At 44.8% G+C, this 27,516-nt stretch overlaps 1 protein-coding gene across 1 annotated transcript in view; it reads left to right on the forward strand.

The window, feature by feature from the left end:
- CFAP47 (cilia and flagella associated protein 47) overlaps positions 1–27,516 on the forward strand; it is a 1,083,264-nt gene that overhangs the window by 728,520 nt on the left and 327,228 nt on the right. Inside the window, 1 exon segment of the mRNA XM_030202357.1 lies at positions 19,196–19,371. Coding sequence (XP_030058217.1) covers positions 19,196–19,371 — 176 coding nt within the window.

Genomic DNA, 27,516 nt, shown 5'->3' on the forward strand with positions numbered 1-27,516 from the left:
GCAGCGGAATTTTGGACACCTTGAGGGACTCCACAAGGGGGAGTCCAGCTCTCCGATAAGTTGTCTACCGTCTTTAATTTGTAAAACCTATTAGATAAAAATTCACTGAACCACTTCAAAACATTACCTGAAATTCGATTAGAACTAAGTTTATAAAGAAGAATATTATGATCTACTGTATCAAAAGCAAGCCGTGGGAATTGTAGCAATATCAAAGACATCCTCTGGACAAGAACTTTTGGCATCAATTACTAAAGAATGCAGTGCAGATTCAGTGCTATGACAGGCCCTGAACCCAAACTGACATGTACTAAGGCAATGATGGAACTCTGGATAATTGGTTAAGAATTCTACAATGGCTTCGGAAATTTTAGCTAATATAGGAATGCTCACTAAGGGTCTAAAGTTTGCTGGTTGGCTAAAATCTGCATTTACTTTTTTTAATATTGGAGTTAGGATTATACTACCCAGTTGTGTTATGTTATGTTCTGTAGGAAAATGACCATTGGTTAATAATATATTTTGAAAAGAAGTAAGCCAGTCAACTATTCAAGATGGAGGATCCATCATTAAATATGATGGACAACTGTCAAGTAGACAAGAGGAAGAAGAGAACTTCCTTGAAAGTGTACTGATGTTAGTGCTGTCAACATATGGAAAAGATGACCACAACCTATCTGCAGGATAAGACAAATCATCTGAAGTGGTTGAAAAAGATGATTTAATGACCAAAGGGAAATGATTGGTATAAATACTTTCTCTGCTTCACTCTCCAAGACTCAGCGGTAATCTAATGAAATATTTCTTTACTGAATGAGTGTGGGATGCATGGAATAGCCTCCTAGAGGAGACGAAGATGGTATCTGTATTTAAGAATGCATTTAACAAGTACAGAGGATCTCTGAGGGAGAGGAAGCTATAGTAGAACCTAGTATTTGGTGTAGATAGCCATATCCGGTAGAGAGAGAAGGCTCCTGCCCATTTAAATTGCAGTAAATTGACCATTCCTGGATTTTTAGTGGCACTTAACACACAGTGCCATTGAAAATCCAGTCTGACTGCCCCGGCACTATCTGGGGTGGAATTGAGGCAGTGCCAGTATTTACCTGCATAACAGAGATTTTCAGTCTGCTAATGGGGTGTCACGGTCTTACCATGGCACCGGGTGTGGTACCGTCCACTGAAGTTGGGCGATGAGGAAAGCCCTCCCTCCACTGTCCCACGGAGCGTTGCGGGGTCTGTGCAAGCAACTCACTAATGTGTCCAACCCGCAGTGACGTCAGACGCCAGGCGAGAAGCTGTAGTGGCGGGGCATTTAACCCCATCAGACTCAGGCTTTGGTGCTGTTGTGTTGTTAGCCGCCCTAGTTGCTGTCTTGCCTTCTGTGGGTTCTGAGATGCCTCTAACTTCCTGCCTGCACTAGACTGATCTCCAACACGCCTTCAACTTCCAGCTTCTGTGTGTGAGTGGGGTTCCTGTTATGCTGCCTGTTCTGTGTCTATGTGAGTTCCCGAGAAGCTTCCTGCTTCTATGTGTGAGTGGGATCCTTACGTTGCCAGCTTCTGCGTGTGAGTGGGTTCCTGTTACACTGCCTGCTGTGTGTCTGTGTGGGTTCTGAGAAGCTTCCATGCGAGTGGGATCCTGAGAAGCTGCCAGCTTCTGTATGGGAGTGGGATCCTGAGAAGCTGCCAGCTTCTGTATGTGAGTAAGTTCCTGAGAAGCTGCCAGCCTCTGTATGGGAGTGGGATCCTGAGAAGCTGCCAGCTTCTGTATGGGATCCTGAGAAAACGCCAGCTTGAGTTTCTGCAAAGCCGACAGCTTCTGTGTGTGAAGGGGTTCCTGAGAAGCCCCAGCTTGTGTGTTCCAGTGGGTTCTGGATACGCTTTCAGCCTCTGTGTACACATGGCTTCTGGCTGCCCAGTTCCTGAGCTTTTGAGGCACTGCTTGTTCGTGTCTAAGCTAGTCCTAGTATTCTTACTGGACGTAAGCTCCTGCCTAGTTCCAGCCATGTTTTTCTGCTTGCCAGAGATTGGTCTATTGTAGTTTTCCAGTATGAACGAAGAGCTCACAACGGAGGTGCCCAGATAATGTTATGTACCTAGTTAAGTTGTGGCAGCCAGCCATAATGCAGTTATTCAATTGCAGTGCCCGAATTAGCCATGGCATTGAATATCCAGGTCTAATTTTGTCACTGGCAGCCAGCATTTAAAGAAACCCTTAACCCTTCTGGATCAATGTTGATATGATGGTCTTTATCTGCCATCATTTTCCGTGTTTTCTTACTCTCCAGCTGTTTCTGCTGAATTCGTGCTTTACATATGTTGGCGTAATGCTTGCATGACCTTATTTGATTTGATTTGATTATATACCGCTAAAGACTAAAAGTTTTATAGCAGTTTACAATGCTACAAACAAGTGTTGGAAAAATGAAAAGAAAAAAGACATAACACCACCCCAGTTTATTTAGCTTCATAATGTTTGGGAGCTCACCTGAAGGATGAAATGAAATGAAAATCATACCGTGAAAGGGAATCTTAATGATTTTCTTCAGTTGCCAACTAAATCTTAGCTGTTGTGTGCTAGTACATAAGTAATGCCACACTGGGAAAAGACCAAGGGTCCATCGAGCCCAGCATCCTGTCCACGACAGCGGCCAATCCAGGCCAAGGGCACCTGGCAAGCTTCCCAAACGTACAAACATTCTATACATGTTATTTCTGGAATTGTGGATTTTTCCCAAGTCCATTTAGTAGTGGTTTATGGACTTGTCCTTTAGGAAACCGTCTAACCCCTTTTGAAACTCTGCCAAGTTAACCGCCTTCACCACGTTCTCCGGCAACGAATTCCAGAGTTTAATTATGCGTTGGGTGAAGAAAAATTTTCTCCAATTTGTTTTCTATTTAATACACTGTAGTTTCGTTGCATGCCCCCTAGTCCTAGTATTTTTGGAAAGCGTGAAGAGACGCTAGACCGATTACAAAAGACACGTGGTTTCAAATCAGAAATTTCTTCCCAAGGATTCAGATTCTGAATTAATACGTACTACTACTACTACTACTATTTAGCATTTCTATAGCGCTACAAGGCATACGCAGCGCTGCACAAACATAGAAGAAAGACAGTCCCTGCTCAAAGAGCTTACAATCTAATAGACAAAAAATAAATAAAGTAAGCAAATCAAATCAATTAATGTGAACGGGAAGGAAGAGAGGAGGGTAGGTGGAGGCGAGTGGTTACAAGTGGTTACGAGTCAAAAGCAATGTTAAAGAGGTGGGCTTTCAGTCTAGATTTAAAGGTGGCCAAGGATGGAGCAAGACGTAGGGGCTCAGGAAGTTTATTCCAGGCGTAGGGTGCAGCGAGACAGAAGGCGCGAAGTCTGGAGTTGGCAGTAGTGGAGAAGGGAACAGATAAGAAGGATTTATCCATGGAGCGGAGTGCACGGGAAGGGGTGTAGGGAAGGACGAGTGTGGAGAGATACTGGGGAGCAGCAGAGTGAATACATTTATAGGTTAGTAGAAGAAGTTTGAACAGGATGCGAAAACGGATAGGGAGCCAGTGAAGGGTCTTGAGGAGAGGGGTAGTATGAGTAAAGCGACCCTGGCGGAAGATGAGACGGGCAGCAGAGTTTTGAACCAACTGGAGAGGGGAGAGGTGACTAAGTGGGAGGCCAGCAAGAAGCAGATTGCAGTAGTCTAAACGAGAGGTGACAAGGGTGTGGATGAGGGTTTTGGTAGAGTGCTCGGAAAGAAAGGGGCAGATTTTACGAATGTTGTAAAGAAAGAAACGACAGGTCTTGGCGGTCTGCTGGATATGAGCAGAGAAGGAGAGAGAAGAGTCAAAGATGACCCCAAGGTTTCGAGCTGAGGAGACAGGGAGAATGAGAGAGCCATCAACAGAAATAGAAAACAGGGGGAGCGGGGAGGTGGGTTTTGGGGGGAAAATGAGAAGCTCGGTTTTGGTCATATTTAATTTCAGGTGGCGTTGAGACATCCAGACAGCAATGTCAGACAAGCACGCTGAAACTTTGGTTTGGATGCAAGGTGAGATATCAGGGGTAGAAAGGTAGATTTGGGAGTCATCAGCATAGAGATGGTAGGAAAAGCCATGGGATGAGATTAATGAACCAAGGGAAGAAGTGTAGATAGAAAAGAGGAGGGGACCAAGAACAGAACCCTGAGGTACGCCAACAGGCAGAGGGATAGAAGTAGAAGAGGATCCACCAGAGTGAACACTAAAGGTGCGGAGGGAGAGGTAGGAAGAGAACCAGGAAAGGACAGAGCCCTGGAATCCAAGTGAGGACAGGGTATCGAGAAGTATGCTGTGATCGACGGTGTCAAAAGCAGCGGAAAGATCAAGAAGAATGAGGATGGAATATTGACCTCTGGATTTAGCCAGTAATAGGTCATTGGAGACTTTAGTAAGCGCAGTTTCGGTTGAGTGGAGAGGGCGAAAACCAGATTGTAATGGGTCAAGAATAGCATGTGAGGAGAGAAAATCAAGGCAGCGGCGGTGAACAGCACGCTCAAGTAATTTGGAGAGAAAAGGAAAGAGGGAGATGGGTCGGTAATTAGAGGGACAAGTAGGGTCAAGTGAAGGCTTCTTAAGGAGAGGTGTGACCACAGCATGTTTAAAGGCAGCAGGGACAGTCGCAGTGGAAAGTGAGAGGTTGAGAATGTGACAGATAAAAGGAATAAGAGCAGGAGAGATGGCATTAAGAAGGTGGGTGGGAATGGGATCAGAGGAACAGGTGGTACATTTTGAGGAAGAGAGGAGAAGTGTAGTTTCCTCAATAGTAACTTCAGGAAAGGAGGAAAGGGAATGAGGGGAAGGAGAGAGAGGGGAACGGACTAGCGGACGTAAGAGTCGGGCAGGTGCTTTTACCTGATCTTCTATGCTGTAGGCTCTTGGTAGATCTGAGTTAGGGAAACCAGATCCTGACAAAGGAGATGAGGCAGTCCGTGATTTGCAGTAGGCTGGAGAAGTTGCTCTCACTGTGAAACAGCCGGGTGTGAAAGCCCTCTTGAACATGTAGCCTGATACAGGAGGACAATTTTCAGCCAAGCCGTTTCGCCTGGGTAAATCACTTCGAAAACTGTCCCCTGTAAAACTGAATGCGAAGGATAAAATTGTCACTATGATAACTGCATGTTCTGTTTGATTAAGCACATCAGTGAACAAGACATTATTACTGAGTCAAAAGCTATGGCTCCCTAGAAACCAGGGATTTCGCAGCAAAAATAAAGGTAAAACAATGGTATTTTTAACCTTTATTTTCACACAAATGTACCTGCTCTTAAAGAATGAGTAACGTTCATAGGCCCTTTGGGCCACTTTTGGCTTTGCCTTCTCTGGTGGCATTAATCACCTGTGAATGCCCTTCCAAGTCAGTCATTGCTAGCGTTATGCACTGATCTCCAGTAATTGAGTTGCTAATTGTGGAGGGCCTAGTTCCGCTTCCAGGTTATTGGACTGAATACAGCAGTGACTACTCCGCAGCAGGAGTAGTCAATCCAAAACTCTGCTGGGCGACTCATCTTCCGCCAAAGTTGCCATGCCCACATTAGCCCTCTCCTTGAGTCACTTCACTGGCTCCCTATCCGTTTCCATATTCAGTTCAAGCTTCTCTTATTGACTGATAAGTGCATTCACTCTGCCGCTCCCCAGTACCTCCCCCCTCGAGTACTCCGTTCTGTAGATAAATCTCTTCTATCTGTCCCTTTCTCCTCTACTGCTAATTCAAGACTCCGTTCCTTTTATCTCGCTGCACCTCACGCCTGGAATAGACTTCTTGAGCCTGTACGTCTAGCCCCGTCTTTAGCCGTTTTCAAGTCCAAACTCAAAACCCACCTCTTTACCACTGCTTTTGACTCCTAACTCACTTGCCCTGTCCTTTATCCTCACTTCTTTATTCCCTTACCGTTAATTGTTCTGTCTGTTTACCTGTCTTATCTAGATTGTAAGCTCTTTGAGCAGGGACTGTCTTTTGTGTATAGTGTACAGCGCTGCGTATGCCTTGTAGCACTATAGAAGTGATAAGTAGTAGTAGTAATGTAGAAGCCTGCCCTTGCAGATCAGCAACGTGGCCGCTCAGGCTTCTGTTTCTGTGAGTCTGACGTTCTGCAAGGGCAGGCTTCTACATGGAATGTTGCTAGTGAAGGAGTAGCCTAGTGGTTAGGGCAGCGGAACATGGGATGTTGTTACTATTTGAGATTCTGGAATGTTGCTATTACTTGAGATTCTACACGGAATGTTGCTACTATTTGAGATTCTACATGGAATGTTGCTATTCCACTAGCAACATTCCGTATTTAGATTGTGAGCTCTTTGAGCAGGGACTGTCTTTTGTTTATGGTGTACAGCACTGCGTATGCCTTGTAGCGATATAGAAATGGTAAATAGTAGTAGTAGTAGTAGTAGCAGGAACGGAACTCATTTAAAATGGCCTGTTCTATAGGTGTGGGCTCAGTGCAAAGTCAAAGAATCGTATTTAGATTTCGTTGGAAAACGGAGCTTTCTGAGGCACCCAAAGGGCACAGTTATTGAACTGTATACATACACTTGGCTGCTTACTAATTTCGTACTTCAGAGGTGAAGGACAACCTGAACAAATAGCACATTTGTTTCTCATCACTAGAGCACAGCCGGAAAGCTGATATACTTGTCTGACATTTGAATAAAATCCTTTCAAAGCGAGTAACCTGAAGTTATGAACCATATCTTTGAATTAATTTTTTAAAACTGTTCTTTCATATCAATTAGAGGTATAAAAAGTAATGTTCTGTAAAATAACTCTGACAGGTCACCTCCTACAAGAGAGACGATCAACAAGTCAGCAAATAGGAATCATTGTAACAAAAGGTGGGCCTTAAAAGAGAAAAAAGCATTGTATTAAAAACAGACAAAATGTTGTTACATGTGTTCCTCTTCCTTGCATGGACATATTAATGAACAGAAAGTCGAATCCTTTGGAAATGTCATTGGTCTTATTTAATGACCAAAGGGAAATGATCGGTAGAAATACTTTCTCTGCTTCACGCTCTGAGACTCAGCAGTCATTGCATAACATAACAACCAGTGAACTACATGAAGACTGTAGCTACCGACCTCTGTAATGTTCTCATTTCATAATTTCTGTTTTTCTTAGAGAACATTGATAGACGCCATTTTTGTCAGAGGAAGGGGACAAAAATGATATGGGGCTTGGTCCAAAAGATGTATAAGAAGAGACTTGAAGACCCCAACATGTATACTGTAGAGGAAAGGAGGGATGGGGGAATATGAAACAGACATTTAAATACTTAAAAGATATTAATATGCAAACTAATCTTTTTGAGAGACGGGGAAGTGGCAGAACTAGAGGTCGTGAGTCGAGGTTGCAGGATGAGAGACTTAGGAGCAATGTTAGGAAATGCTTTTTCACAGAAAGAGTGGTGGATGCCTGGAATGCCCTCCCATGGGAAGTTGTGAAGACAAAAACAGAGACGGAATTCAAAAATGCATGGAATAAACAGAGATCATCTCTATATAGGAAAAGGATGGAATCTAATTAAAGCAAAATGACCTCATAACTGGAGTGAGCTTTGATGGCAACTTCAGAGGTAGATTGAGAAGTAGGTAGTGGCATACCTAGCTTGTTCGCCACCCCACCCCGAGGCACATCACCCTACCACTTTCCTCCTAGCAAGATGGTGCACGGAGCAGGCACGCAGCTGTTGGCTCTTTTGTCAACTCCAGTCCCCTGCCCTGGAGGGGGCGGGGGGGGGGGCAGGGATCCAGCAGAGCCAACAGCCACATGCACCTCCTTGCTTGCCACCCCATCCGAGGTGTATCACCCCACCACTTTCCTCCTAGCAAGGAGGTGCACGGCTGTCAGCTCTTCTGGTCCCCTACCCTGAAACAGAAACTAAGATCAGAGGGGGCAGGGGACCACCAGAGCACAATCCTCCCGCAGAAGTACCCCTATGATCAAATAAATTTGCGTGCTATTAGCTTTGATCATAGGGGCGTTATAGCCCCGTGCTGTTCTGGCACTGTTTGGAACAGCGCGGGGTTTCTGATCATCAGCCCATTAGTGACTAGCTTCATTGTAGATACCTCCCCCTTACTAATAACTTTCATCTGACGACCCTTCAAAAAAGAAGCAAACCAGTTCCACACCGCTTCACCAATCCCTATTCATTTAATCTGTGTCAAATGCAAAAGAGACAAAACAAAATGTATGACCTTCATCAATCCCCTGCTTTAATATATCTAGAGAGGACAACAGCAAGGTCTCAGTGCTATGTCCTGAAACCTATTGGTAATCATCGAAACACTTTGGACAACACAAGGAAGACACAACTCTAGCTACCTCCTTTTCTGTTGGCAGACCAAAGATAGTCCACACGTCACTAACTGTCTCTACATCACACATACCTACAACTCCAGTAGCTTCCAATGACTTTTCTTTTGCAATAGGTAAGCAGTAAAAGCCACAGCGTCAGGACCTCCCTGAATAATACCATTCTTATGACCATGCACCAACTGTCTTACAGTACTAAACAGCTCCTTTGGACTATGCAAAGCAGTTTGAATTTTAAGTCTATAAAACTTATTTCTCTCATCACATAAGGACAAACATTCCAACAAGCATAGCTTGTAACTATCAAAATCATCAATGTCCCTAGTTCTCTGCCATAGACGCTCACTCTGACGTAATTCTCTCTTCACCTGCTGCACTGCAGAGGTCATTCAAGGTCTCGACCTATAAACCTTCCTAAAGAAACTTCCTTCATCGGTGCAACAGTATCTAATACCGACCCTAAGGAAGAATACCAGTCATCTACTAATTTATCCAAGGAGTCCTCCATATCCAAAGTCGACAAAAGCATCCATACCTTCCTCAGCTCATTTAATTCAAAATTACTGTGCACCCAATCTTTAGTATGACAGACCTTATTCCTCACCTGACCACCATTGAGGCTTAAAGCAAAAGAGATTATGGCATGATCTGGGCTCGATGGACCTTTGGTCTTTCCCAGTATGGCAATACTTTTGTACTGATGTACTGACCATCCCACAGGCGTGATCACCAGAGACTATCTCAGATATCACTCCAGAGCAGATGAAAAGAAAACCAAATCCAACATATTACCTGCAGAATGTGTCAAATTACGTACAATCTGTCCAAAAGATAAAGCTTCCAAAGTCTGTAACAACACAGGATTCTTTCCCTGTATCTCCTCTCCTGACATCTGAATCGGTATATTAAAATCACCTAAAATACAAAGTCTATTCAACTGAATAGGTAAATTACACAGAAACTCTATAAAAAAGAACAATCAGATCTCTTCAGCCCCGGGAGACTATAAACTAAACTGAGATTCAAACTCTCCCCAGACAATACCAACAGTTCACCATAATCTGTCACCTCTGAATACCAAGTTCTCTCGGCTTTGCTAACTCAAGTATACATCTAGGCAAGGACATTAGGGCTGGTAGATGTATGCTGTTCTCTGCCACTTGTGCTAGTATTCTGTGAAGAAAAGTAGGTGTCTGCTTTTCTTTATCGAAATAGGTGCCATAAGCAACATCTATAGCACGCACCTTATTAAAGAATGACCCCCCCTTGAGGGCGATTCTATAAGTGGGCTCTGATTTTAAGGTGCAAAAAACATGCCTATTTAGCACTTATTCTGTTCAGAAAAGTAGACGCCTACTTTCGTTATAGAATGCCTATGGGATCCGTTTACTAAGGTGCGCCAAAAAATGGCCTGCGCTGTTGTAGGCGCATGTGTTGAACTTGCCGAGGTCCATTTTTCAGCAAGTCTGCAAAAAAGACACTTTTTTTGGGCCGAAAATGGACTTTTGGCAAAATAACAATTGGCAAGCGTCCATTTTGAGCCTGAGACCTTACCGCCACCCATTGACTTAGCGGTAAGATCTCACGCGTTAACCGGGTGGTAATCATCAGCGTGCGTACACTGCCGATTACCGCCCAGTTAGTGCCCCCGAGGTAGAAAATAAAAAATACTTTCTGCTTTGCATATCGGACGCGTGTAAAAAATGGAATTACCGCCCAGGGCACGCGGTAGCCAGGCGGTAGTTCCAAATTGGCGTACGTTGGACGCATGTAGGTGCCTATACGCCTTAGTAAAAGGGCCCCTATATATCCAGTTAAACACATGAATATGTTTACGCGACCCTTAGAGCTGGTATAAATGTTCGCACCTAGATTAGGGAGATACATGCTTAATTAGCAGCCCATTGACGCTCAACAGACTCCACCCTTTTAAATGTCTATCTGCAAAGTAAGCGATCAAAAATAGGTGCGTACTTACAGAATAGGACATAGCCAGATTATTGTCATTTATGAGTGTATGTATTCACATATGTGAATAAACTACTAGACTACCAGAATTTACACACATACTTGCCACATAAATCTATGTGGTCCCTATAGAATTACTACTACTACTACTTATCACTTCTATAGCGCTACAAGGCATACACAGCGCTGTACACCATACATGAAAAGACAGTCCCTGCTCAAAGAGCTCACAATCTAAATATGGAATGTTGCTAGTGGAATAGCAACATTCCATGTAGAATCTCAAATAGTAGCATCAAAATCTCCAATAGTAGCAACATTCCAGAATCTCCAATCGTAGCAACATTCCATGTAGAATCTCAAGTAATAGCAACATTCCAGAATCTCAAATAGTAGCAACATTCCATGTTCCGCTGCCCTAACCACTAGGCTACTCCTCCACTAGCAACATTCCATCTAGAAGCCTGCCCTTGCAGATCAGCAATGCGGCCGCGCAGGCTTCTGTTTCTGTGAGTCTGACATCCTGCAGGGACGTGCAGGACGTCAGACTCACAGAAACAGAAGCCTGCGCAGCCACATTGCTGATCTGCAAGGGCAGGCTTCTACATTACTACTACTTATCACTTCTATAGCGCTACAATGCATACGCAGCACTGTACACCATAGACAGTCCCTGCTCAAAGAGCTCACAATCTAAATAGGACAGGCAAACAGACAGAACAACTAAGGGATAAGGGAATTAAAGAGGTGGGGATAAAAGGGTACAGGGCAAGTGAGTAGTGGTTAGGAGTCAAAAGCAGCGTTAAAGAGGTGGGCTTTTAGCCTGGATTTGAAAACGGTCAAAGACGGGGCCAGGCTCGGGAAGTCTATTCCAGGCGTGAGGTGCAGCGAGATAAAAGGAATGGAGTCCTTATGTCTAAAGAATATCTGTTTATGTTTACTATTCCTCAGACATACCAACAAGGACTGCTTGAAAACGGACAGTCCTAGACCTTTGCAAAATGAATATGAAAGAAAGCTCTGATTGTGTCTCATCTTGCATTTACAATAAACAAATAAACTTAAAAGAGAGGCAAAGATTTTGCAGTGCTCAGATGTAATCTGTTCTATGATCTCAAATAGCTTTTGTGAAACTGAAGGACAGTTCTGAAATCCAGCGTTATTTTACTAGATTTTCAATAACAATCAGTCACAACATTTTAAAACACATTATTGACCCTTCTCTTCAACTACAGTAAATCTTTATGGTCCATCTCCCAAAGAGGAAGGAAAAAGTTATTGATTTACCTGTGCATCAATATCTTTCTTGGGGAAATACTATTCCCTGACTTCAGTGTGATACTGTCACCAAGCAAAATGATAACATGCCATATTGAGTAACGATCTCTCCCATAACCCCAAAATGCGGAAAGAGACCTTTTTGAATATATCCTTATGTATTGTTAACGTTAAATGCATTTGACAGAACAGTTTCCTGGCTGCAGTAGTCAAATCTTAGTCTTCTATGTAATTCCCAAATTATTTTCTAAGAACAATTCTTTTTAAAAGGCAAATACCATGGACTTGATATTCAAAAGAGTCTATGTAGTAACTTCAGTTATGTGCATAAATCTTTAAAAATATATATTTGGGCCAGGTCAATGCATAGCTTTTGGCCAGGTGTCTCGGTTTCCAATCAAAGGTTTTGGGTGTAACAGCCTGGATGGCTGGAAGCTTCACACCAAGAATACACTATGCAACACTTTAGTTTAATTTAGTTTGGTTGGAATTTGATATACCGTCCTTCAGAGCATATCAGAGTGGTGTACGAATCAGAAAGGAAAGGAACTCCATCCATTCCAAGAACAGAGGAGAGAAAAAAAAGAGAAACATAGGCATTCCAAGACAGAAGGCAGGGCACTACCACGCGGTTGCTAGAAAGGGAAAAGCTACTGCAAAATGATGTATTTTGAGGAGGGCTTGAAAACGAGGGCAGGATTGTGCCTTACGGAGGTCAAGGGGAAGAGCATCCAGAGGGAAGGGGCCACACAAAAATAAGCTGAATGGCAGGGTAGACTCCAGGTGAGAACAGTGAGTAGGAGGAAGGTAAAGGCAATAGGAGAGGGCAGAATGTAAGGACCTAGACAGGGTATATGGGGAAATTAGAGTTGATAGATAGACCTGACCCTATGTGAACTAGGGTCAAAAACTTGAACTGTATGCGAAACACAATTGGTAAGCAGTGGTGGTGGGCAAGGAGGGAAGAAACATGGACAAATTTACGTGCATGAGAAAGAAGACATGCTGCATTGCTATGAACAGTTTGAAGACCTTAAGGATGAGTTTAGGAAGACCAGGGTAAACAACATTACAGTAGTCAAGACGTGAGAGGACCAAAGAGAACAATAGAGTAGCACAAGAAGCATCACCTAGGTATGGACAAAGAGAGTGGATATACTGGAGTGAGCAGAAGAAAGCTTTCACAGTGGAGGAAATGTAAGGACCAAAAGATAGCTGAGAGTCAAGAAACACACCAAGATACTTGAGAGTCAAGACTAGTCGAACTGGAACATTGTGCAGGGAAGGGGAAAAGGAGGGGGCAGGGGTGTGGCCCGAAACAAAAAATGTGACTATTTTTGAGGGGTTTAAGATCAAACGGTTGGCAGCTAGCCAACAAGACTGAAGAGCAGAAATGCCGACAGAGGATGGACATTAAGAAAAATCAGTAAGACTTTGTTCTTCGAAAATATAGAATTTCACGGATGAGGACTGAATAAGCGAGGCCAGGGGGCTAAGGAAGACATTAAATGAACTGGGGAAAGCAAAGAGCCCTGGGGAGCACCACAGGGAAGAAGTAGAGAAGGGGAGGAGGACTGGGGGAGCTGGACATCAAAGGAGCAACCAGAGAGAAAGGAAGATAACCTTAGAAGGACTGTACCATAGATACCCAGGGAAGCTAAATGGTCAAGGAAGATCGAGTGACTGACCAGGACAAAGGCTGTAGTCAGGTCCAAGGACAGAAGGAGGGTGTAACGGCCACAGTTGAGAGTGGAGTAAAGGTCATTCAGGAGGACAGCCTGGACCGTCTCAGTGGAATGATCCTGGTGAAACCCATACTCAAATGGGTAGAGTGCAGTGATTCAAGGTGATCAAGCAGTTGATTGTGAACCACCCTCTCCGTTAGCTTGGAGACGAAGGGTAATTTGGAAATGGGCCTGTAATTGGAAACCTGAGAGGGGTCAAGGGAAGGCTTCTTGATGATGGGCTTAACCAGGGTGGATTTCCAAAGAGAGAAGTTCTGAGAGAAGAGGACATTCTCTGGGTGAGCGAACATTATTTTGCTCTGTGCTTTGGTAACTTAAAGACTGGGTTTAAATGAGGAATTGTAGGTTATTGATAAAGACAGAATTTTTTTTAAATCAAACTTTATTTACTAATTTCCATACCCTTTTCCCCATTGTTTTAGAAACTTGAACTTTCTGACACAGCATTAACAGATAGCCTGTAGAAGGCACAGCAGAGTCTGGTTCAGAGAAAATAATAATAATAATAATAATAATAAAAAAAAAGAGAAGCAAGCATTGTTAACTAGTATACAACCCTTTCCCCCATAGTTTTTAAACTGAAACGTTCTCTAGAGGTAGAAACTTAACAGCCAAGAGCATTAAAAGAAAGTTAGTTTTTGTTCTTTGGCTGCTGGAGAGGTAGCACTACTACTGACCCGAATTCTGTGTTAATTAAAGTGAGGGGAAGTATAACACTACTACAGGCAATTTCTATAGCGCTACAAGGCGTACGCAGTGCTGCACAAACATAGAAGAAAGACGGTCCCTGCTCAAAGAGCTTACAATCTAATAGTCCACTTAGAATCAAAACTATATAGAGAGGAAAGGACCGACTTAACTTTCTTTCTGCAAAGTTCTGAGAGAAGAGGACATTTCTCTGGTAAGTGAACATTATTTTGCTCTGTTTTTTGGTAACTTAAAGATTGAGGGCAAAAAGATGAATTGTAGGTTATTGATAAAGACAGAACTTAAAAAAAAAAATCGAACTATTGACTAGTCTCCATCTAACTGTATTGACTAGTCTCCATACCCTTTTCCCCATAGTTTTAAAAATTTGAACTTTCTGACACAACATTAACAGATATCCTGTACAAGGCACATCAGGGTCTAGTGTTGGCACCTAATCTCACAATGTACAGTATTCTATAAGATTGGCTCCTAATTGTGTGCCCCACCCATGCCCCACATACATGTACACCTCCTTTGCAACCCGTTTAGGTTCATAACTTCCATTTGTGGCACACTATATACAGAATTAGGGGGTTATCTTTTGGCTATAAATGTTTTGTTTTGGCCCCATTCATATAGGGTTTATGTTTCTAAAACGGATTCTTCTGTTGCACGTGACCAGCACATAACTGTCCATTTCACCATTCATTTTAGAAGAGTCTCTATGTCAGCAGATCCTGTTGTCCAGTACTAGTGAGACTTGAGATACCCCAGCCTGACAGTCTTGATTCCAGATTTTACGTCCTTCCTAAAATGCTTCTCTTTATATCGATCTATCATTAACGTCCCAAATCGGTATGACATTCCTCGCGTTCCACATCTGTGAGAAAAAGCTTAGTGAGTCAATTAGTCCTTAACAATAGTCTCGATCTGGAAATCTTATTTATTTAAAAATTTCTAAGCGGTGTACAAATAACATACGTGGAGGAGCATTTTCAATATGACGTCTAAGTCCGACTAGACGTTTTGCAAATAAAAGTCCAAAATCTGGATAAGAAAGAAGTTCATTTTCTAAAAAGAAAAACGTATATCTAACGTATGTCTAATACTGTTTCTAACAAGGTTTTGTGCTTTGGTTGGTTTTTTTTTTGGTCCATTAAAAAAAACCCCAACCAAAAACGTCATAGTGAAAAACATAGGAAATCAAGCTATTGGGATGTAGGAGGGGCCAACATTTTTAGTAGACTGGTCTCCCAGACATCCCAGGAGATAAATGGGGCACCCTAGTGGACTTCAAAAACATGCTCCCAGGTATACATCTCACTGTTGCCCCCCAAAACCCGTCCCAAACCCTCTGCCCACAGCTGTACACAACAGCCCATATGGGTGAAGGGGGCACCTATATGTGGTTACAGTGGGTTTCTGATGAGTTTTGGAGGGCTCACAGTTTCCACCATAAATGTGACAGGTAGAGGGAGATAGGGACCAGAGTCCCCCACTCCATGGTGCACTGCACTGACCACTACACTACTCCAGGGACCTACATGCTTCTCTAATAGACCTGGCTTTAACATCTGAGGCTGTCACAGAGGTTGCTAAATCATATTTGTATTCACATTTGTGGTGGGTGGGAGGGGGCAGTGACCACTGGGGGGGTATTGGGGGTCACCCCTGATTCCCTCCAATGGTCATCTGGTCATTTAGGTCACGCTTTTGTGCCTTATTCTTTATAAAAACAGGTCTAGCTCAAAACATCTTAGATCTAGTCCTGGACGGTTTTGTATTATTCTATTATGGCTGAAAGATGTCCAAGTGTTTGGAACGCCCAGATCCCGCCCTTAACACACCCCTGACATGCTCCCTTACTATTTAAACACACTTCTGATGGACTTCATAGAAAAGCGTCTGAAAATTGGTTTTGAAAATACCAGTTTGGACGTTTTTGTGAGAAAAACGTCAAAACGCAGATTTATGCCACTTTTTGGACGTTTTTCTCTTTTGAAAATGAGCTCCATAATAAAAATGAACTGCACGTAATACAGATCCCACAAAGGCAGCGCTGTCAGCTAAACACGTTCACAAAGAAATATGTTTTCCCATGTTTTCCTACTTTGTAAAACACCCCCCACAAAATTGCAAATATCCTGGCAAACCATTCCATGGAGAAGGCTGTGGCACATGTTTCTGCATATCTTACTCTTGCCGGTTTCTCAGTCGAGAGCTTCATTGCTGTCTCAGATCGCAGCCACCTCGCTGGATGGTAAACTGGCGCTGCTTGTTGAAAATACCAAGGCGCAGTAGCATTTAAAACTTGATGAATAATCGACATAAACTTTGAACCGCACACGATAACGTTATCGGTAGCCGATGCAACCGTTTCAACACTGGTGTGATATGGTCAAACCTTGAGGCCCCTAATATCATTCTTGCAGCACCAGCATTCTGGGTGGGTCATCTGCAATGCTTGCATTCTTGATTTAGCAATTCCTAAATATAATGCATTACAAAAATCAATCCCGGACAAGACTAAACTCTGTACCACAGATCTAAAATCCCTTCCGGATAGCATCGGCTTCAGCTTTGATAACAAACGCAGTTGAAAAAAAAAGAACACCACACAACTTCATAATTTGATCCTGCATAGACAAACCAGGTGTCCAAAATGACCCCTAGCAACTGCTGCTGTAATAATTCCTCATCCGATCTTTCCCAATAAACATCAATTTTGTTTTTGCTACATTTAAAGCCAACCTATTCTCCCTCATCCCTGCAGCTATTTCAGTAACTAACTTCTTAGTCTCTCTCTCACACACACAAGGAGTGACACAGGCAAAACATATTGCCCTCCCCCCATGTCCAGCTGCCCTCCTCACCGCCGCTCCCTCCCCCCTCTGTGCCGGGCCCCCTGCACTGATCTAACAGCGCCTCTCACCTCCGTGTGAAAGCGCTACAGGCAGCAGCAGATCGCTCTACTGCTGCCTGCAGCATTTCCACATGGAGGTGAGAGGCGCTGTCAGGTCAGTGCAGGGGGCCCAGCACGGAGGGGGGAGGGAGCGGCGGCGAGAGGGAGCGGCGGCGAGGAGGGCAGCTGGACATGGGGGGAGGGCAGGGGGGAGAGGTGCTGTCAGGTCAGTGCAGGGGGCCCGGCACGGAGGGGGGAGGGAGCGGCGGCGAGAGGGAGCGGCGGCGAGGAGGGCAGCTGGACATGGGGGGAGGGCAGGGGGGAGAGGGCATGGTTGCTGGATATGGGGTGAGAGCAGGGCAGAGAGGTTTCTGGACATGGGGGGAGGGCAGGGGGGAGAGGGCATGGTTGCTGGATATGGGGTGAGAGCAGGGCAGAGGGGTTGCTGGACATGGGGGGAGGGCAGGGGGGAGAGGGCATGGTTGCTGGATATGGGGTGAGAGCAGGGCAGAGAGGTTGCTGGACATGGGGGGAGGGCAGGGCTGGTGGACGGGGAGGGGGGAGGCCAAGGGAAAGAGGAGGGTTGCTGGATATGGGGGAGAGGATCGGTGGACGGGGTGAGGCCAGGGGAGAGAGGAGGGCTGCAATACTCGCCTGTTTTTACGGGCTTAACGGCTAGTAAATAAATTAAATAAATAATATCCATACAGCTGCTTAATTGCTCCACTGCCCATTGTAAAGGTGGTGCGTTCAGTGCTATGTGATGAAACAGGACTGGTGCAAAGCTCCCTTTCTAATGCCTGTTCCCAATTCTTATACCTTCCTAATCCGTCGCCATCATAGGAACATAAAAATTGCCAAGCTGGTTCCACTGTACAATTCACAGTACAGTATTAAGTATTAAAAATGCATCCGTGCTGTGTGTGCAGTGTGAAGCCACCCACACATTATAGCAGGGACTGAGAGAACTTTACACTCTCCTCACACTGTCAGTTCTAAAATCCCCAAGGATAATGTTTGAACTCTGTTGCACAGCTTTGTTTTCAAGTCTCTTGCATAGGAGCCCTGCTCCTTTATCTGTTACTCTGCCTGTCCATCGCATTCAAGATTCATTTCAAGCAGCCTTATCCTGACCTATTCTGCGTTTCCTTCCTCAAGTCCTCAGTGGTTTCTTTTGTCCTTTTCTGCCTTCTCTCCTGGGTATATTATTCCTCTTGTTTCTGATCTGCCTCTCTGTCTGGAGTAGGCTTCTCCTCTCAAACTCACCACATAAAAAAAAAGGAAATAAAGAAAAAACTCTAATGTTTTGAAAAATGTTTCTCTCACCATTTGCCTCTCCTGACTTCTTTCATTATATTTCATGCCATATACTTTGGAAAAAAAGTAAAAATAAGTGTCAGTGATTAATAAGCCACACCAAACATATGTTAGAGAAGGAAAATTAGAGTAATTTCTTTGTTAATCTATGGATAAATCAGTGTGCTAAGACCCTTTTTAGTTAAAGTGAGCAGACACTTGGAACCTGAATAGAATGCCTGATAATGCAGACCCTGGGCTTTGTAGCTCAATACAAGACATAAAACTGTATATCCCTCCACCTCTCCCCTTTCCCCTTCACACTACCAGTGGGAGATGTTTTATGATTCCTAAAAACTAGTCATGAAGGGGCTTATTTTCGAAACAGAAAAACGTCTAAAAAGCGGCCAAACTGGCAGATGAATGGGTTTTTTTTTGGTCAAAACATCCACATCACTACTTTCAAAACTCATTTTAAGACATTTTTCTATGCAGTTCGTATGTAGTATGTTCAAATCACAAGGGGGGGGGGGGGGGGGGGGTTGGGCGTTCCCAAAACTTGGACGTTTTTTCTGCCATAATGGAACAAAGCAAAAAACATCCAGGGCTAAAGGTTAAGATGTTTTGGTCTAGACCTGTTTCAATACGAATAACTCACGAAAAGGTTCCCCAAATGATCAAATGACCACTGGAAGGATTAAAGTGTGACTCCCCCCCCCCCCTTACTCACTCAGTGGTCACTGACCCCCCCTCTCTCCTTCCAGAGATGCATCGTAATCAATAGGGAATCATGTTCTTTAACTTTCATGTGGAAAGTTCGTCTCCTAGCAAGATGGTCGCTAGAGGCTGGTATTTTCCATTGGGTAGGATGTTCCTAAATAAGTCTGATTGTTTCCTTCTGTGATTAGCAATTGTACACAGCACTTCCCTGATCTGCTGAAGTGTGTTTCTTTTTCATTGTTTTGTGTTCTGTAGGACACAGTTGGCATACAAATTCCTATTACTAACCCTTCAAAGGAGCTTCTTCATTTGGAGGTGCAGCTGACAGGTGCCGGACTGAATGGAGACGGAAGTCTTACTGTCAAACCCGGGGAAACTGTGAACTATGTGGCCACGTATTCACCTTCCAGTACTGGCAACTTTGACGGAAGGTAAACCCGAGAGAACCGCTGATGATAAAACACGTACACTAAGGAGCAAGTTCAGTAAAGTGGGGGGAAGTTTTTGCACTTAGTACATCTTAACTGCTAAAGCTAAGGAGCCCTGGGCTAGATTCCATAAACGACGCTCAAAAATCAGCGCCGAAAAAAATCAGCGCTCAATGCTATTCTAAAATGGGTACTCAAACATGAGCGCCAATTATAGAATAGAACTGATTGGCAATTTCAGTGCCCAAATTTGGGTGCTAGGACTTATGCCTGCTGAAACCAGGTGTAATTCCTAGCGCTCAAGTTCCCTGGTATTTTAGGAGCGCCCCTGACCTGCTGATGCACTTCCCATGGCCACGCCCCCTTTTGGGTTGTACTATAGGATTTGGGTGCACGCTGTTATAAGAATAGTGCATAGCAAGATGTATCTGCAAATTCAAATTGGTACTAATTAGTGTCAATTAGCACCCAATTATTGGCACTAATTGGCTCATTAGCTAATTTAGGGGTCCTTTTACTAAGCTGTGGGAAAAAGGGCCCTGCTGTAGTGACTTCGGCCATTTTTCCCGCGCGCCAGGGCCCTTTTTACCGTAGCGGGTAAAATGGCCCTAAAATAAATGGCCATGCGATAAGATGTTCAGTTTAATGGTGTTGCATCCTCTAGTTGCTCTACATAAGAACATAAGTATTTCCACACTGGGACAGACCAAAGGTCCATCAAGCTTAGCATCCTGTTTCCAACAGTGACCAATCCAGGTTACAAGTACCTGGCAAGATCCCGAAAAAGTTCAATACATTTTATGCTGCTTATCCCAGAAATAAGCAGTGGATTTCCCCCAAGTCAATTTTGTAATTGTCTATGCACTCTTCCTTTAGGAAGCCGTCCAGAGCTTTTTAAGACCCCGCTAAGCTAACTGCCTTTACCACATTCTCTGCCAACGAATTCCAGACTTTAATTACACGTGAGTGAAGAAAGATTTTCTGCGATTCGTATTAAATTTACTACTTTGTAGGTTCATCGCATGCCCCATAGTCCTAGTATTTTTGGAGGATCCTAGCATTGGTGGAGAATCATTTCTGATATGGTGCAATACTCTCATGGTGTCTCTTAGTCGGTTGTTCCCAAACATGGTCCTGGAGGCACCCCAACCAGTCAGATTTTAAGGATATCGACAATGAATATTCATGAGGGAGATTTCCATGCACTGCCTCCACTGCATGCCAGTCTATCTCATGAATATTCATTGTGGGTATTCTGAAAACCTGACTGGCTGGGGTGCCTCCAGGACCAGGTTTGGGATCCACTGCTCTTAGTCATTGTGAGGGAGAGATTATCAGAGGACATCATCTCCCTAAAGATCAAAAGGTTCGCCAAATCGCCCGTTCCCCAGAATCACTGCACTAACCACTAGGCTGCTCCTCCACTAGGAACATTCCATGTAGAAGCCTGCCCTTGCAGATCACCAATGCGGCTGCGCGGGTTTCTGTTTCCGTGAGTATGACGTCCTTCACGTATGTGCAGGACGTCAGACTCACAGAAACAGAAGCCTGCGCAGCCGCGTTGATCTGCAAGGGCAGGCTTCTACATGGAATGTTCCTAGTGGAATAGCAACATTCCATGTAGAATCTCAATAGTAGAAACATTCCATCTAGAATCTCAGATAGTAGCATCATTCCATGTAGAATCTCAAATAGGGGAAGGGAAATGGGACTTGATATACTGCCTTTCTGTGGTTTTTGCAACTACATTCAAAGCGGTTTACATAGTATATACAGGTACTTATTTGTACCTGGGGCTGTGCAGGGTTAAATGACTTGCCCAGAGTCACAAGGAACTGCAGTGGGAAGCAAACCCAGTTCCCCAGGATCAAAGTCTGCTGCACTAACCACTAGGCTATTCCTGATAGTGCGGAGAGTGGGTGTGTTCTGTGCTAATCCATTAGCGCAGTTACATTGCCACGTGGTAACCAATTATCACATGTTTAGCATATGTGGCCTTACTGCCTACATAATGGGTGGTGTTAACAGCAAAATTAGTACGTGGTCATTAATAAGAAAAATAGAAAAAATGTCCATTTTACACCGTGGTAAAAGTGGCCTTAACGTGCGGAAATGACCTGTATAAGGCTGAACTAAAGCCTCTTTATCTTGAGTTCCTTCTGTGCAAAAATATTCCTTCTTGGCCCAGTGTTGCATGTCCTTTGCATATAAGAATAATCCGAATCATAGTTACTTGATGCTAGGGTCCACCTTGGGGGTCAGCGCTCAACAAAAAGATGTAGATGTCATTGTAGATAATTGATTGATTGTTACATTTGTACCCCGCGCTTTCCCACTCATGGCAGGCTCAATGCGGCTTACATGGGGCAATGGAGGGTTAAGTGACTTGCCCAGAGTCACAAGGAGCTGCCTGTGCCGGGAATCGAACTCAGTTCCTCAGGACCAAAGTCCACCACCCTAACCACTAGGCCACTCCTCCACATAATACACTGAAATCTTCTACTCAGTGTGTGGCGGCGGCCAAAAAAGCAAACAGAATGCTAGGAATTATTAGGAAAGGGATGGTGAATAAGGCTGAAAATACAAAAATGCTTTTGTACTGCTCCATGGTGCATCCGCACCTTGAGTATTGCGTACAGTTCTGGTTGCCGTATCTCCAAAAAGATATAACGGAATTAGAAAATTCAAAGAAGTGCAACCAAAATGATAACGGGGATGGAACTCCTCTCATATGAGGAAAGGCTAAACAGGTTAGGGCTCTTCAGCTTGGAAAAGAGACGGTTGAGGAGAGATATGATTGAGGTCTACAAAATCCTGAGTGGTGTAGAGTGAGTGGAAGGAAATCGATTTTTTACTTGTTCCAAAAGTACAAAGACTACATAAAGGAATCCTGTTCAGAAGGAATGGATCCTAAGGAGCTTAGCCGAGATTGAGTGGCAGAGCCGGTGGCGAGAGGCGGGGATATTGCTGGGCAGACTTATACGGTCTGTGCCAGAGCCGGTGGTGGGAGGCGGGGATAGTGCTGGGCAGACTTACACGGTCTGTGCCCTGAAAAGGACAGGTACAAATCAAGGTAAGGTATACACAAAAAGTAGCACATGTGAGTTTATCTTGTTGGGCAGACTGGATGGACCGTGCAGGTCTTTTTCTGCCGTCATCTACTATGTTACTAGGGGACACTCGAGGAAGTTACATGGAAATACTTTTAAAACAAATAGGAGGAAATATTTTTTCACTCAACAAATAGTTAAAGCTCTGGAACTCTTTGCCGGAGGATGTGGTAACAGCAGTCAGCGTATCTGGGTTTAAAAAAGGTTTGGATAAATTTCGGAGGAAAAGTCCATAGTCTGCTATTGAGACAGACATGAGAAGCAACTGCTTGCCCTGGGATTTGTAGTATTGAATGTTGCTACTCTGATATTCTGCATGGAATCTTGTCACTCTTAGGATTCCAGAATCTTGCTATTCTTTGGGGTTCTACATGGAATGTTGCTACTCTGAGGTTCTACCTGGAATCTTGTTACTCTTTAGGATTCCAGAATCTTGCTATTCTTTGGGGTTCTACATGGAATGTTGCCACAATTTGGGTTTCTGCCTGGTACTTGTTGATGGACCTAGACTGGCCATTGTTTGGAAAACAGGATACTGAGCTAGATGGACCATTCGTCTGACCCCGTATAGCTACTCCTGTGTTCTAACTCTGGAAGAGATCAAACTTTTGAGTCATCATTGAGTGCTAATTTTACTCTGTTCCAGATCATTTGAGGTTATGACACTTACATGTCATAATATATAACTGAAAATATTTAGGGCCCCTTTTACCAAGCTGCAGTGAAAGGGGCCTGCATTTGCTGTCGGTGTGTGGATTTGCAAAGAGAGAAACGGCTGTGTGCTAATCACAGAGATTAGTGTATTGCCATTTACGAGGGGAGCCCTTTCGGCCACCTCTTTAGGTGAGAGTAAGGGCTCCTGCGTTAATCCAGCGGTACAAAAATAAACAAATATTTTGTTGCGCCAGAAATGGCGCACGCTGGGGGTGGGAACTACAGCTGGGCTCCTATGGTAGCCCGGTAGTAGTGCAGATTTGGCACGCGGCAAACCCATGGTGGGTTTGCCGCACCTTTGTAAAAGGACCCCTTAAATTTTACCAAATAGATCTAACCCTATGTCTTTTACTCCAGCTGCACTCTTAATAGAACCCATTTACCTCCAGCCTTCCGCCATAATTAGAAATGATCTATCCCTTAATGAATGGGGAAAGGATTGAAATTAAAGATGCTCGGTAGCAGGGGCGTATCTGCGTGGGGCCTCAGGGGCCTGGGCCCCCGCAGATTTCGCCCTGGACCCCCCTACCGCTGCCAACCCTCCCCCTCCGTTGCTCGCCTACCTTCGCTGGCGGGGGACCCCAACCCCCGCCAGCCGAGGTCCGCGTCCTCCTGCCGCTGCCGGCTGCCTTTGGTCCTTTAATTCTTCCATTGAAGCTGGCGCCGACGAAAGTTTCTTTTGAGTCTGACGTCGCTGCATGTTGTACGTGCAGGACGTCAGACTCAGAAATTGTTTCTGAGTCTGACGTCCTGCACGTACAACGTGCAACGTGCAGCGACGTCAGATTCAAAAGAAACTTTTTCGTCGGCGCCAGCTTCAATGGAAGAATGAAAGGACCAAAGGCAGCCGGCAGCGGCAGGAGGACGCGGACCTCGGCTGGCGGGGGTTGGGGTCCCCCGCCAGCGAAGGTAGGCGAGCAACGGAGGGGGAGGGTTGGCAATGGCAGCGGCTGGGGGGAGGGGGATCGGCAATGGCGGCGGCGGCGGCGGCGGGGGGGGGGGGGGCTATAATGTGCCCCCCCTCTCTGGCCCTGGCCCCCCCTACCGCCGCAGTTCAGATACGCCCCTGCTCGGTAGCATTCGAAAGTCAGAAGAGCATCAGCAGTACAATAATTGACAGTGATAAGATTGATGAACTTTTGGGCTTGGTTGCAAAAGACGCCACACTGAACACCTCAGAATGGTAAGTTAGTTTTTATCAGTGGGACCCTAATCAGTGGCGTAGGAAGGGCGGGGCGGTGGGGGCGGTCCGCCCCGGGTGCACGCCACTGGAGGGTGCAGAGAGCAGCCACGTGCCTGTCGGTTCCGCTGGTTCCCTGCTCCCTCTGCCCCGGAACAGGTTACTTCCTGTTCCGGGGCAGAGGGAGCAGGGAGCCAGTGGAGTCGACAGGCGTGCGGCTGCTCTTCACCCTCCAGCAGCCAAGATTGCACCCGGGGGGGGGGGGGGGGGCTTGATGCACCAAGGAGGGGGATGTCATTGCGCTGGGGGGGGCGTCATTGTGCTGGGGGGGGGGGGTCGTGCTGCACTCTGGGGGGACGGATGCCGCTGCACCCGGGGGGGGGATGCGCAGTGGCGATCCGCCCCGGGGGCAGCCGACCTAGGATCGCCACTGCCCCTAATTAAACACCACTTGATTTAAGTGCCCTTTGGAATTTAGGCTCTAAGGGGGTTTTTACTAAAGTGTGCTGAAAAATGGCCTGTGGTAGTGTAGGCACGGGTTTTAGGCACGCGCAGAATCATTTTTCAGCGCAACTGTAAAAAAGATGCCGATGTATTGTGTTTAGTTTTGGAGGCCGTATCTTGCTAAAGATGTAAAAAGACTGGAAGTGGTGCAAAGAAAAGCTACAAAACTGGTATGGGATTTGCGTTGCAAACCGTATGAAGAGAGACTTGCCGACCTGAACATGTATACCTTGGAGGAAAGGAGAAACAGGGGTGACATGATACAGACGTTCAAATATTTGAAGGGAGGCAGACTCAGGAGTAATGTCAGGAAGTATTTTTTCATGGAAAGGGTGATAGATACGTGGAATGCCTTCCCGCAGGAGGTGGTGGAGATGAAAATGGTAATGGAATTCAAACATATGTGGGATAAACACAAAGGAATCCTGTTTAGAAGGAATGGACCCACGGAATCTTAGCGGAGATTAGATGATGTCGCCGGTAATTAGGAAGCAAAACCGGTGCTTGGGAGACTTCTACGGTCTGTGCTCTGATCGTGACTGAATAGATATGGATGGGCTGGAGTGTAAATTTTAAGGGTCTTCGATGTTAGCTTCAGAACTTAGTACAAGAACAGTGCTGGGTAGACTTCTACGGTCTGTGCCATGAGAATGGCAAGGACAAATCAAACTCAGGTATAAAGTATCACATACCATGTAAAATGAGTTTATCTTGTTGGGCAGACTGGATGGACAGTTCAGGTCTTTATCTGCCGTCATTTACTATGTTACTATGTAGGCCTTTTAAAATTTTTGTTGAAAATGGATGTGCGTCAAAATCAAAATTGCCGCATGCCCATTTTGGGTCTGAGACCTTACTGCCAGCCATTGACATAGCAGTAAAGTCTCATGCGGTAACTGGGCAGTAATGACCTACGCGTGGTAAATGCCACTTGGCGCGTGTCCGATGAGCGTTGGGCGTATGTAGAAACTTGCGCGGCTTAGTAAAAGGACTCCTTAATTTCCTAACCTTGTCCTTTGTTTATCTTGGCCCAGTTTTGGTTGAAACTCTCCTTGGCAGGGTTCCCTAGTCCCTCTTGTCTACAGGCCAGTCCTACATCCCCTAGGGCAGTGGTCCCCAAACTTGGTCCTGGAGGTACCCTAGCCACTCAGATTTTCAGGATATCCCCAATGAGTATTCATGAGAGAGATTTGCATGTATTGCCTCCACTGCATTCATATCTCTCTCATGAATATTCACTATGGATATCCTGAAAACCAGAGTGGCCGGGGTGCCTCCAGGACCAGGTTTGGAAACCACTTCCCTAGGGGCATAGAATCCCCGTATGACTGCATGTCATCAGAAGGATTGCACCTGAATGCAAAGCTTGCAGCATGCATTGGAGCAATGAACTGGCTCATTTAACATGCCAAGCCATTGCTCATATGGTTTGATATTGATTTTCGTGAAAGCAGCATAGAAGCAAGGAGCATTCCATTGCACCAGGAACATAAGGGGGCTATCATTTCATCGAAATGACTGCTTTTAGACAGAATAGCTGCATTTTCTGGAAAGAGATATAGGACGTGTCACTTTTTCTGAAAGCAGAATATTAAATATGCTTTACTTAGACAAAGGCTTTGCTGGCTGGGTGGATTTTTACAGATGAGAGTGAGATGAAAGGAGATGATTCAAGTTGTTTTGTCCCTGTTCCTGTTTCAAAAATTCAAAGATTTCTTGAGGGTGGCTTTTTCTTTGTCAGCAGTTATAATAAAAGATTTTAGTAAGGCATACATTTTCTTGCTACTGAAAGTAGGTTCTATCATCTATTGGCCCAGTGTTTTATTTCACTGCCTTTGTTTCAAAACATCAGAAATAAAAATAGGTAACATTCTACATAATACGTTTTGCAAAAAAGTAAGTATCTCATGTATCAAACAACCTGGATCATTCTATTGGGGCTCAAAGAAGAACAGTAAAACAGATTCATCCCTTGCTCTGCATACTGTTTTTCATTTCAGCTTTGTTGATTGTGTTATTTTTTTATTTATTTTATTTTTGTTACATTTGTACCCCGCGCTTTCCCACTCATGGCAGGCTCAATGCGGCTTACATGGGGCAATGGAGGGTTAAGTGACTTGTCCAGAGTCACAAGGAGCTGCCTGTGCCTGAAGTGGGAATTCAACTCAGTTCCTCAGTTCCCCAGGACCAAAGTCCACCACCCTAACCACTAGGCCACTCCTCCACTGTTGCTACTATTTGAGATTCTACATGGAATGTTGCTATATGTAGAAGTCGGCCCTTGCAGATCACCAATGTGGCCGCGCAGGCTTCTGCTTCTGTGAGTCTGACATCCTGCACGTACGTGCAGGACGTCAGACTCACAGAAGCAGAAGCCTGCGCAGCCTTGTACATGGAATGTTGCAGTGGAATAGCAACATTCCATGTAGAATCTCCAATAGTATCTATTTTATTTTTGTTACATTTGTACCCTGCGCTTTCCCACTCATGGCAGGCTCAATGCGGCTTACATGGGGCAGTGGAGGGTTAAGTGACTTGCCCAGAGTCACAAGGAGCTGCCTGTGCCTGAAGTGGGAATCGAACTCAGTTCCTCAGTACCAAAGTCCACCACCCTAACCACTAGGCCACACCTCCACTCCA

This window comes from Microcaecilia unicolor, chromosome 4 (genome assembly GCF_901765095.1).
Source record: "Microcaecilia unicolor chromosome 4, aMicUni1.1, whole genome shotgun sequence".
In the NCBI taxonomy this organism is placed as follows: Eukaryota; Metazoa; Chordata; class Amphibia; order Gymnophiona; family Siphonopidae; genus Microcaecilia; species Microcaecilia unicolor.